We start from the raw sequence: 12,779 nt of genomic DNA, 5'->3' as shown, positions 1-12,779 counted from the left end.
CATGAGAGGAGAATTGTCTTGTAACATTATATTCATATCGCAATCATATTTGCATCCCTTTACTTTCCATCTGCTCCTTAGCTAGCGGCATTGCTGTGTTGGACATCATCAAGTCATCATTAACAACGCCCTCAATTATCTATAATTTCAGTTTTCTTTGGCTATCAACAGTTTTTATAGTTATTGTTATTATTAAAACTTTACTATTTTTTTATTTCTAAACAAAGCCTTTAATAAAAATGATCAATTAGTTTTTTTTTTTCATAGTAGTTCACTTTTAAAGTATGAATTTTAGACAATACAATGTTATTAAGAATACATACTTTGATTGAGTCAATCTCAATTTTTTTTTAGATCAATTCTAATTCAATTAAAAAAATGTTGAATTAATATGTTTGGCTTTAGTTCAATTCGATTCGAGTCTTTAAATTTAAACAAAACTCAAAAAAAGAAAAAACGAATGTCGAATTCAAAAAATTGAACCGAAACAGTAAAACAGAGCTAAGGTATATTATCGTATTACAATAAATAAATGATATAAAGCTGAAATTGGTATTTTGTAAGAATTTTAATTTGACTATGTTAGCTCATTTGGGATTTGGAAAAGAACAAAAAGTTGTGTATAAAAAGGGCAGTGGTTGGATTGTCAAAACAAGGGTTTCCGAAATAATAAAAAAAGGGTTAATTATGCTACAATATTAATTAATTATCCGATCATGTTTATCCTAATTTATGGAATTTGACGTCCTACGCTATGACTAAAAACACATTAAAAAAAAAAAAAGGGCCTCTAATCCTGTAAAGAGAAGAATCTTTACACAGACAAGAACAAGACTGAAAAGCAATAAATTGAAGAATAATTTTATTAATATAAATAAATAGTGAAATTAATAAACAAATAAAAGACAGTTCCAAAACTGCCAATAGCCGCTTAGTCTCCACTGCATCTCCATAAGCCGCGAAGCACGCGCACGCGTGTCGCTTACTTCCTGCCATTTTCAGCTTTCACAGTGAAAAATCTTTGTGGACCGCGCCACGTGCTGAATTTCTATTGGCCATTCAACTTCTCCAATTTTTCACTTAAACGTCTTTTTGTTTTTTAGATTCTCTCCATGAGCATATGCTTCTGACCTCTTTTGAGCCTAGAGTTCTTGGATGATCGTGGACTGAAAATTTTACGTGGCTATAATAATAATGAACAAAATTCAAAAGTTGCACAAATTTATTTGGATGCCCAAGTTGAATTTGGATTTTAAATTTTTCTTTAAGTACAAATTTGCATTTATCGACGTGTTTAAATTTTAAACAAAAATCGATTATTCAATTAGTAAGTATTAATGTATTTGTTCTCCTTAATTAGGATGTATATGATTCAAGTTATTTCGTAAGTATGTTAATTTTTTTTAACTACGTAGTAGTAGATTCGACTTCTTCTAAATCTAAATTTTTAAACTGCCCAACAACTGATTTAGGATGTTTTAATATATTTTTAATTATAAATATCAATAAATTATAATGTGATTAAAAAAAACTAAAGTTTTTTTCAAAAGTTATTTGAAAATGTCTCAATTCTTTAAATTTTTAAATTAAAAAAATTTCATCAAACTATTAATGAATCATACAAATTCTCTATATTATGTTCGTTTATATAAAAGTGAAAAAAAATCGTAATTTTAAGATTATTATTTTAAAAAAGATAAATATTAACAAAAGGACACGAATGTAGGAGGACTTAAGTGATATAGTTCAAAACTTATGACATCTAATTTTATTTCTACAAAATATCAAGGGCTCAGGTGAAAAAGAAATTTGTGGGGGAGGAATATTCCACTAAGCCCCACAATACGATTGCAAATGTGCAATCCACGTGGTTGTTAACTTGTTATAGCCCACCAAAAACAACGGTAACCTCCCTTGTAACTCGACTCGAGTCAGAGCAGTGAAGAACACGCGCAAAAATTTCTCATAAAAAACAAGAATTTCCTATATTTCAGTCAACCAAAAATGGTAAAACAAATCTTTTCCATTAAAGCTATCAGTATTCACTCCATATCCAGCTTTCACAGTCCATGCATAGCTTATAGATTCCATATTCTTTCACCCCTTTTTTTTTTTTTTACATTTTCTTTTTGACAGTTAATACTTAATAACACAGACTCAACTCAACTCATTTTTTTTAAAACTTATAATTTCCAAAAACTTTCATTAATCACGTTTCATTAATCATTAATCTCTCTCTAATACTAATATAGTTTCTGGGTTCTGCTCAAAACGTAATCTTGATTTCAAAGTTACTCTTTTTCCTTCTTGTTCCCCTTCTTCGAGCTTAGATTTTTTTTCCCCCAAAAACAATGACCGTAGAGCATGTAAATGGTGACCAGTTTCCCAGTGGCTTGAGAGTTTTGGCTGTTGATGATGACCCAACTTGTCTTTTGCTGTTAGAGACTCTGCTTCGTCGCTGCCAATATCATGGTTTGTTTTCCATCTTTGAGTTTTCGTTTATGGGTTCTTGGATTTAGAATCTTGTAATGACTTTGTGTACATTCATTTGATTGGATATGTTTAAGTTTTGTAAGTGTTTGATTTAATTGCATGGAGAATCTTCTAAAATATCATTACTGATTTTTTCTACTTTTTTTTTTAATTGGGATACCTGAGGTATTAATCTTTTGGCTTTATTGAGTGTGGATTTGTTGCTTGTGTTAATGAAGGATTTAAATTTTAAATATTAGTTGTTCTATGCTTGGATCTGTAATATCTTATAGAATTTTGAGACAAGTGACTTATGTCTGGATTTATCTCAGAATGAATCTATGGCTAGTCTTAGATTTGCTGCTGTTTGATTTCTTCAGTTCGGTTGTGTTTGTGAGTTTGTTGAATATTTGGAAAATCTGAATAGGATGGTTTTATTCGAATGTGAATTTTTGGGTTTGGGTTCTGCAGTTACAACCACAAGTCAGGCAATCACGGCTCTGAAGCTTTTGAGAGAAAATAAGAACAAGTTTGACCTTGTTATCAGCGATGTGCATATGCCGGACATGGATGGTTTCAAGTTGCTTGAGCTTGTGGGACTTGAGATGGACCTACCTGTCATAAGTAAGCCAAAAAGACATTTACATGGCCTTTAGCTTTCTCAGCTTTTTTAATGTTTGCCACTGAAATGAAGTTTTAATTACTTGAGCTAAAATTATATTCAAAATTCAATATAAAAGCATTGGAGTTTTGTAATCTTTTGAAAAGTTATTTTTAAGTTATTTTTTATTTTTTGGTAATTTTCATTCTCGTCATTTGAATATTTTCCTTAAAAAACATAACGCGATTTTTGGAAATTTTGGATTTTTTTTTTGTTATTCTAATTGAGTACTTCCAAATTGATTTTACAGCCACATAACTTTGTTGACACACATGTTACAAATGGTAGAAAAATTATTCAACCGGATATTTTAATGGTAAAATGTAAATGTTTTCAGTGTTGTCGGGAAATGGGGACCCCAAGCTTGTGATGAAGGGAATCACTCATGGAGCTTGTGATTATTTGTTGAAACCTGTTCGGATTGAGGAGCTGAAGAACATATGGCAACATGTTGTCAGGAGGAAGAAAATTGATGCAAAGGATCGGAACAATTCTGACAATCAAGATAAGCCTCATAATGGAAGTGGCCAGGCTGAAGGAATGGGGAATTCTGACCAGAATGGAAAGCTCAACAAAAAAAGGAAAGATCAGAATGAAGATGAGGATGATGAGGATGATGAGGATGACCATAATCATGAGGATCCAACTACCCAAAAGAAGCCTCGGGTTGTTTGGTCAGTGGAGCTGCATCGCAAGTTTGTTGCGGCTGTTAATCAGTTAGGCATTGATAGTAAGTTTTTAATTCCTCATCCTTGTGACTACTTGAAAAACAATTTGACAAAACTATTCAAGAATTTTCAATTTTATTGGGCACATGTTAGTAAACCTACTTTATTGTAATGTCGCCTTATTTGTCGCTTGACATTTCTTGTTGTTCAAGATCCTTTTTGAGTTAGGAAACTCCAGAAATATTGATTTTTCGTTCAAAATTGATAACTGAGCAAAGCTAATCATGCTGGTGAAAATAAAATCTTTCAATCTTCAGTTTGCCATAATATACATACATATATATATATTCTCATAAGCAACATTGTTCATGTATAATGCCTTTTCGTTATCTTGTCTTCTATTGCAGAGGCTGTGCCTAAAAAGATTCTAGATCTGATGAACGTTGAAAAACTGACAAGAGAAAACGTGGCAAGCCATCTTCAGGCATAAATTCTCATCTTTATGGTCTCTGTTCTGATTGTTGAAAAATCTTGTTCATGGAAGCTAACTCGGTTATATGGTTGCAGAAATATAGGCTTTACCTCAAAAGGATTAGCTGTGTGGCTAACCAGCAAGCTAATATGGTAGCAGCCTTAGGCAGTTCCGATCCTTCATATTTGCGGATGAGTTCTGTCAACGGACTTGGTAACTACCACACAGTGGGTGGACCTGGGCAGTTTCAAAACAGCACCTTCAGATCATTTCCAGCTAGTGGGATGCTTGGGAGATTGAACGCACCAGCTGGACTGGGTATGCATGGCCTTCCTTCTTCAGGAATGATTCCAATGCGTCATGCACAAAATTCGGACAACACCACTAATGATCAGGGCAAATTTCATCCAGCCTTACTTCCTGGAAGCCATAGTGGTAACATACTTCAAGGGATGCCAACTTCCTTAGAACTCGATCAGTTACAACTAAACAAGAACATTACTAGCATCAGTGAACTCCCCAACACTAAAGATAATACAACATTCCATGTTTCCAGTGGCTTTCCAGATGCAAGAATTGGCTTTGGTCGGTCAACTAATCCACTTCTTGATGTTAATAACAACCCCTTGTTTTTAGAAGGACATCCTCAAGAAGCCCACAGTAACAAAATGTTCGGAAATCAGTCATTGATGTCCTTAAATTCAGGATCTTCTTCACGTCTACCAGATCATGGGAGATGCAATGACAACTGGTCGAGTGCAGTTCAGTCATCTGGAATCCAACCAAATTCCTTTTCATTGGGAGGAGATTATAAACAGCCTACTCTGCATCCAGGTCATTTGAGAGATAACCTTTCTACAATGGCCTTGCCAATTGGAAATAGTCCGTGTGATGTTTCTTCTCTACATCCATTGTCCAACCGGTTTCAGGATCCCAAAGCAGATTTACAATTCCAGGCAGTACAGGATGCTCCTTGCCGCTCAAATGTAATGTTTAGCCCATTAAACTCTGCAGTATCTATTAACGGAGATGTGGGGCCTTTGGGTCAATGCTTGGACACAAATAAAACATTTTTCCACAGAAGCAACGAATTTGATTCACTTGGACAATCAAACTTCGTCGATCACTTCTCCATGAAGATTAATGAGGTCCAAAGGTCATCTATGCAGGCATCATCAAATCTTAAGGAAGGGTATCTCATGGGCCAACAGAAGACTCAGGGCAGTTATATTTCTACTAGTGTTGACTCCTTGGAAGATTTATTCATGAGTTCAATGGTGAAAGAGGTAAGGTCATATAATCTTGCTTTTAGTTCCTGTCAAAATGCCTTCATTAATAGTTTCTACACAACGTTAACAATTATAGTGAAGAATCTGCTCAATCTGTTCAATTGTCTATTGTTGTGGTTCCGCACTAAAAGGAGGAAATTCTCCATTTGATTAACAGGTGATGCTTTTAATCATTATCTGCTTTTACATTTAATGTAACTGCTTATTTGGAGGAGCCAATATAATAATATTGCATGATGGATCCTCAAATCAAATACCAAATCTAGTATTAGTTAGAATTGTGTGTACTAAGGTTTGTAAACAGGACTTTAATTGACTTGAGAAACGTTAGCTTTGGAGTTCATATCATTTTCCTTGCGTTCGAGTTAGCTTTTAGGACTTAACTTCATGAAAGCATCCTCAGGGCTCCCTTAGAATTCCTTATAGTCCAGACAGAAAGTATAGCTGTCATCAGTGTTACAAATCTTTCATGAATTATGTCTGGCCTCCTCTTTTAATTTTGCAAAAGCATGCCCCAGCTATTTAATGGTTTCTAATCAATCCCGTTTCCTTCATGTCAAACCCCAGCATTTACACAAAGCTGGAGAAATTTGCACACTGATTGTTCTTTCCTGTGTTGTATCTGGATTATAGGAGAAAGAATATTCAAGATACCTTAATTTTCCTAAACAAAATTTGGCTTTACAATTCTGATCCCATTATCATAGTTCATAATTCTTTCCTCAGGTATTTGATGATGATGTGATTTCGCTGTTGCAGGAACAAGATAAGGTGTTGGTACCAGAAGGCAATTTCGGATGCAGTAGTTATTCATAGGTCATGCATGTGAAAGTAGATCATAGCTACTAACCATAGAGAAGTAAGGATCTGCAGCGAAGCATTTTCTATGATTTTTTCCTCATGTAATTGACACTGCCTTGATATATGTATTCCGTTCTGCCTTTTTTAGCCTAATGATTGCTACTTGCAGTTAATAATCTTCTGTTCTTTCTTTAAAAGTACAGTCAACTCTTCTTGTTGAATGAGCACAAAAGCTCAAGCAATCTGTTAAATCCCTTGTTTATTTTCATGCTATGTTATGAATGTGCATTGTGTCAATGGACCTGACATTGCATGATGATGTTAATGACGATGCCACTCCTTTGCGCTTAGCTTCTCATTTTCGCTAATGCTATGTTGTGTGATTAAGACTATGTTAAGATTGTTAAATTGTAGGATCTGAGATTACATAAAAGTGTGTTAAGTGTTTCGTTTGGCCGGGAAAAGTAGTAGATCGTCTTTATTACCAAACTGCATTGTCTTTATGGTACGTATTAGAACAATTATTGATCTCTAATAGTCTTTTCCAAGACACCCTAAATTGTTTCACCCATGCTTTACGTCCCATCTCAAACAAAAAGCTAAAAAGACAGTGAGCATAAAGAAAGCTTTGCTCAGTGCTCACTGTAGATTGCGGAGAAAGTAGTGAGAAAATGCATCGAGGGTTTGCGGAAACAAGCCAATCCTCACATCAATGCCCCTCAAATCACTAGGGTTCTGCATGAAATAAGCAACCTGAGGGATTGGAGAAGCCAATGGAGATGCATAAGCAGCTTCTCCATTAAGAAAATCAATCTTGTGAAATGGCATCCTTGTCCAATCAGACAGTATAGTGAGCTCTTTAAGGGGAGGGAGGGAGCCTTGGGGGGCATCAAGTGCTTCAATATATCCATTCACATACTCATTGTTTATAGAGTTCTTAGCTTCCTTAATCTTCTCAACAATGGCTTCATGGCTCAGTTCTTCCAATTCTCCGGCCGTTAATGCAACAGAGGCTAGCACATATGCATTGCCGCTGAAACCTTTTGGCAGTGGTGGCACCATCTTGTTCCTTGTGTCCACAGCAAACTGCAGGCATACCATTGTTTCCTTCTTCAGTGCAAAGGCCTTAGTCCTTGCCTGTTCCGGCATAAACAAAAATATTAACCTAAGAATTTATTCAGTTATTTTAAGTGCTTTGTTCTTTTTAGCACTGGAAAATTATTAAATATACGATAACATTAATCTTATTAAACCCTTATAAAAAACACATTTTATCACAATTTTATACATCAAAATTTATTTAGATTTCGGTCAAATTCAAATTCAAATATATGTAGATTTCAGATAAAGAAATAATTGCTACCCCAATATTTTAATGGGTAGAATATTTGTCTGTAAGTTATGAACCGTAATTGTTTACCTCATAAACTTCTTATATTCTCTTACTAATAAGATTTATACGGATTAATTGTAAAAACAATGTTTTAAACATATTTCAATTGGTTGAAGAAAAAATAAAAGAAAACATATATGTTATTTGAATTTATACATTTAGATAAATTAGTAGTTTTCTGGTCTGAAATTTTAAAGTGCGGAAAAGTTTGAAAAAACTTTAAAACCGCACGGTTTTAAAGACTTACAGTTTTAAACCTTTAAAACCATGTAGTTTTAAAGTTTTTCCAGACTATCCCGCACTTTAAAATTCTGAATTGAAACATTTTTCTTAGATTAAATTCATATTTAAGTCAAATTCAGACCAATTTTATTTTATTTTATATAGCTAAACATTATACCTAAAAAAGTTGTGAAAAACAAAATTTTTCAAACTTACTACCCAAGATCCTACTTGTGAGTGAAAATAAATCTCAGTTGTACTGATTATTAATTATCATCAAAAGAAACAAGTCCAACTCCAAAGAAACTTACCTTCCAAAGGTGAGCAGCAACCAACTCAAATGATGAGCAAGAAAAATTACCTCTCCTTTCACCTAACACTTTCCTCTTCAAACTCTCAACGATTGCACCGCTAAGATGAAATGTTTTGAGAACATAATTAGAGCTCCCCATTTCTGAAAAATTTAGCCCACCAACTTCCGAATTTTGGCTATTAATCATGGTATTTTTTATCAACTGATACAAATGATCTATGGCTGCCGCCCTAGCCGCAGCCACAGGTGATTTTACTGTCCCAGCATTATGAACATGAGAAATATTATCGAGCACCATTAACCCTCTCTCATGCACTGGCTGATGATCGGAAACTGTAACTCCCTTTCTTTTCTTAATAGCTGAATTACAAGCCCATGCACTAAGAAAATCATAAGTAGCCGGGCCATCGAATAACGAGTGGCTTGTGCCAATGCCTATTGAATAGCCTCCACATGCAAACCTGGTCACCTGCATCAAATAATTTTGTCTAAAAGAATTTAGGTATTGAGAGAGCAGTCAAGAAAATTTTGATGGCTGGTTAATAAATATCATTGAACGTTGTGAAGTAAAAATTGTTTGTTATCATTTTACAAGCGGAAGGAAACAATTAGATATAACACAAAAGCTCGGCCATTAGTGTTTATACCATACACTTTGGCCATTAATTATTTGCCAAAAAGCTAAAACAGACGGAGCCCTAGAGCGAAAATTACACTAATAATCACTTCATGAATTTGCCTTGCTGAAAGAAAGCTTGCCGTGTTGTTAGGGCTTCCTGTATGTGAACATTCGTAAAAGCTAGGGTTTTATGTTTCGCAAAATTATATAGTGGGGCTGTGTGATAAAAACTTAAATTAATTTGCATAGAAACACACAAAACCATAATCAGGATTTGCTAGCTTGATCAATAAACAAAGCATTAACGTTGATTTTTCACCTTGAAAATTCTTGAAAAGTTTTCTGTGAGTTAACTTTATTGATTACCTGAGCAACAACAAGAGGCATTTCGGAGAAATTTCCATTAAAAACAGGCTTGTAAACAAGATTCTCAAAGAACTCATTGTATTGAGAGAGGTCACCAAGCTCTGAGAGCTTGACACGTGTCAGAGCCTCGACTAGAATTGCACCTTTGTTGTTGCACCAAATATTGAGCTTCCTATCACTGGGATTCAAGCTCATTAATCTGCCAGCAGCCGGGTACCAAATCGACAAGGTCTCTTCCAAGCCAGATTTCAAGCTACTAAAAACATAATCAAGGGACAAATTTTGGCAGTCAAATGTTGGCTTGTAAAAGAAAACTAAGTACATAAGCAGAGGACATTGCCTGTCCAAATTAGAAAGATTAAGAATTTTTTGTGGGGACAAAGATTTCGGATACACAGAAATTGACTTAGTAACACAAACGGCTGGGTAATTTTCGTGCTGCTTGGCCATTATTAATGAAGCTAGCTTGTTGCAGCTCTAGTTAGTAATAATATCGCAGGCCCTTGTGAGGAAATGACGAAGAGAAAGAGCTCGTGTTTATAGAGATATAAAGAGCTTAGATTCCTAGTAGTAGCCAACCTAGATAACCTTTGAATTTGTTAACTTAGATGCTTGCATGGTACTGTTCTTTTGTAGAAATAAGTTAAATTAGTCGCCGACTGTATTATCTGGCTCGCACTTGAAGGAAGTGACAACGACCCACTACCTGTCTCTATGCCCTAAAGATGAATATCGATTGATGGGTCCCAATGTCCAATCATGTGGGACCTTTTTAAACACAAAATTAAGCAAGTAAAATTTTATCATCCATTCTACTTATTTATTTTTTGGTCATCTCCAAACCGGTATCGTTGTGTACATTAATTATGTGATCCTCAACATGTCTCTTGATTGATTTACATCATTAGAACTTAGGGTAAGTAAAAATGTGATACTTGATCCTAAAAATGCACCGGCGACTCAAGATTATTAAAAAGATCAGCATAACTAAAGATAACACCGGATCAAAATTCATTATATAGATAAGAGAATGACTATACTACGTTGCTAGTAAGTATAGTCATCAACAATCCTTAGATACAAAATTTCTTTAAGGTGTAAGTGAGATTTCGTGTGTGTCTGTGTGTGTGCATGGAGAGGGGGAGAGAGAGAGAGAGAGTTTGTAACAAATCGTAAATAAATTGTATCTCACAATAGCTGTAGACACGTCATGCAGACAAATATTACCGGAATATTCATTGTGTGATCTCGAATTTTATCAGTTTTTCAAGTCTCATCCAATCATATTTTTTTTCAGCTCTTAATTTGAACAAAATTCAGTGTCATAGAAGTCTGCAGGTAGTGATGAGTGTTCGAAACTTCTTATTAGTAAAAGTTCTAAAAGAAATAAATTTTCATAAGATAGATGTGCATAAAAATTTGTGATTTACAAGAATTATCTCGTCATCCGTGCAATAACTCAAAAAAAAAAAAAAATTAACGGACATTTTCTATAATATTTTTAAGTATTATCAGAAATTGGTAGTCAAACACACATGTTATAATATAATTTGATGATCATACTAACGTAACAAGGATATGATCATCCAAGCCATTAACTTACCAATTCCCATGAAGAAGATAATCAAAATTATATAGAGAAAAGTCCCACATTCTGTAAGCTAATTTTGTCTTCATTGAAAGTTACAAGATTATATTCTATACTCTATAGATACATACTTGATAAAACAAATAACTTGAAACAAAGGAAACAAAAGAAACAAGTTTTGTGTATGAAGAGAAAAGTAGTTTGTTGAATTGGAAAAACAAAGAAGAGGATGTGGGGATGAAGCTTGTTGGAAAAACAGGTTGGCTTAAGGGCTAAGGGGAAGTTGGCTTGTGTGTGACAAAGCATGCGTGCACTTGAAGCCCAAACTTGTCGCTTCCTTTTCTCTACTTTTGCAGCATTTGCCTTATTTCCAGGGCTCTACCTTTTAATTTGTTCTTGGCTTTACTTTGCTTCATCTCTTTCTCATCCATCCTTTTTCCTTTGCATTATTATTGTTTAATTAACACCACGACGCCAATATAGATATGTATATATATATATGAATACTCCTTTTGTCAGTGCCTATGAGCTTATGATCTATATCTATCATTCTATATAGCTATGTTTGAGTCTCAAAGGAATTGAATAATGTATTTTCACACACTGCTAGTGCTTACAGCTTTATATACACATAATTTATAAATATATTCATTCATTTATATATATTTACACTGATAATGCATTTCATACATGTTATGTGAACATGCGGATATTTGCATGCATGAGTGTTGCCTATGCAAGAATGACATTAAAAGAAAAAAACTTCTTGGCGACGCACACACACACACATTATAAGATTTGAGGAATTACAGTGAGTATATTATGACTCAACTGAATTATTCTCTTTCTTTCAATTTTCAAATAAAAAAAGGGAATGAATATGATGCTTGTGAGTTGTGCCATATAATATAGATAAAGAAAAGAAATTAACCCTAATGTATGGGTATTAAATGTGCTTCAAGTTGGAGGTGTGCCGGATGAGATTCGTTTATTCTATTATTAAAATTACTATGAATATGAATTAATAACCACTAATGGTGATCAAGGGAATTCCGGTGGAATATTTGGTGCATAATGTTCCAAATAGCCACTCAAATTTCTTAAAATTTTTTTCATAAAGTTCTCAAGTTTTCCTATAAATTAAAGTAAATTTTTACAATTCTTAAGCTTCTAACATACAGCCCAACAGACAACACATATCACCTTAGCAAATATATACGTGGATATTATTGGTTATGAATAAAGAGGAAGGTAATGAAAGAATAAAGGTTGAGTGATCACTGTAAGATGAGATTTAGGGAGAGGTAAAAAGAAATTCACTTCAAAGATCAAATGAAACTATATAGAGTGTTCAGTGATCTCATGGAAAGTCAAGAAATTAACTAAGTTATATATTGAACATGGATCATGCACGCGCATAATTTTAAGACATGTACGAATTGATTAAGAAATTGATTATATGTAATTATTTATCGCTTTATTTCATGATCTCTTTAATTTACTCAAAAGGTAACAAACAAACCTTTAACTTGTGCCACTGGCGTGCATAATTTTGTTGCAATTTTTGCTGCTTCAAAAGGAAGTGTAGGAGTAGTTTACCCATCATTACTTGGTAGGAGACTAGGAGGCTAGAAGCTACCGAACTAAAGAGCAGACAAAGCCATAAAAGTCTGATCTTTTAACTTCGTTTGTCAAAGTCAAGTGATTGAAGTTGGTGATTCTACCCTTTGGTTGTTTCATCTATAGGGTTGGATTAAAAGTATAATGAATAACAAAGCGAAAGGGTTGAAGGGAGAGGACGCTTAGACGTCAGTTAAAACTCTTAATGAAAGATGGCTGATAGCCTCCAACTGAAACATTAGTAGCTCGTGAGTGCTGCAATTGGCTTTACTAGAATCAAACCAGGTGCAATATA

At 34.2% G+C, this 12,779-nt stretch overlaps 2 protein-coding genes across 3 annotated transcripts; one reads left to right on the top strand and one right to left on the bottom strand.

Moving 5' to 3' along the window:
- Window positions 1-1,993: 1,993 nt before the first annotated feature.
- On the top strand, window positions 1,994-6,679 carry LOC18053755 (two-component response regulator ARR12). Of its 2 annotated transcripts, XM_006450246.2 has the most exons (6): window positions 1,994-2,472; window positions 2,944-3,096; window positions 3,471-3,863; window positions 4,209-4,285; window positions 4,369-5,559; window positions 6,322-6,679. In XM_006450246.2, the coding sequence occupies exons 1-6, from the start codon at window positions 2,352-2,354 to the stop codon at window positions 6,376-6,378; spliced, it is 1,992 nt and encodes a 663-aa protein (XP_006450309.1). In that variant the 5' UTR covers window positions 1,994-2,351; the 3' UTR covers window positions 6,379-6,679. The 2 variants fall into 2 exon arrangements, with proteins under 2 accessions (XP_006450309.1, XP_024034428.1); XM_024178660.1 differs by lacking the exon at window positions 2,944-3,096.
- Window positions 6,680-6,992: 313 nt separating this feature from the next.
- LOC18053754 (brassinosteroid-related acyltransferase 1) lies at window positions 6,993-9,726 on the bottom strand. Its single transcript, XM_006450244.2, has 3 exons — window positions 9,277-9,726; window positions 8,290-8,760; window positions 6,993-7,500 (listed from the first exon to the last, which is right to left on the bottom strand). The coding sequence occupies exons 1-3, from the start codon at window positions 9,724-9,726 to the stop codon at window positions 7,003-7,005; spliced, it is 1,419 nt and encodes a 472-aa protein (XP_006450307.1). The 3' UTR covers window positions 6,993-7,002.
- Window positions 9,727-12,779: the final 3,053 nt, after the last annotated feature.

The sequence above is a fragment of the Citrus clementina genome, unplaced genomic scaffold (genome assembly GCF_000493195.1).
Source record: "Citrus clementina cultivar Clemenules unplaced genomic scaffold, Citrus_clementina_v1.0 scaffold_1, whole genome shotgun sequence".
NCBI lineage: Eukaryota > Viridiplantae > Streptophyta > Magnoliopsida > Sapindales > Rutaceae > Citrus > Citrus x clementina.
Note: the sequence above shows the minus strand (reverse complement) of the source record. Positions and strands in the feature narration are given on the sequence as shown.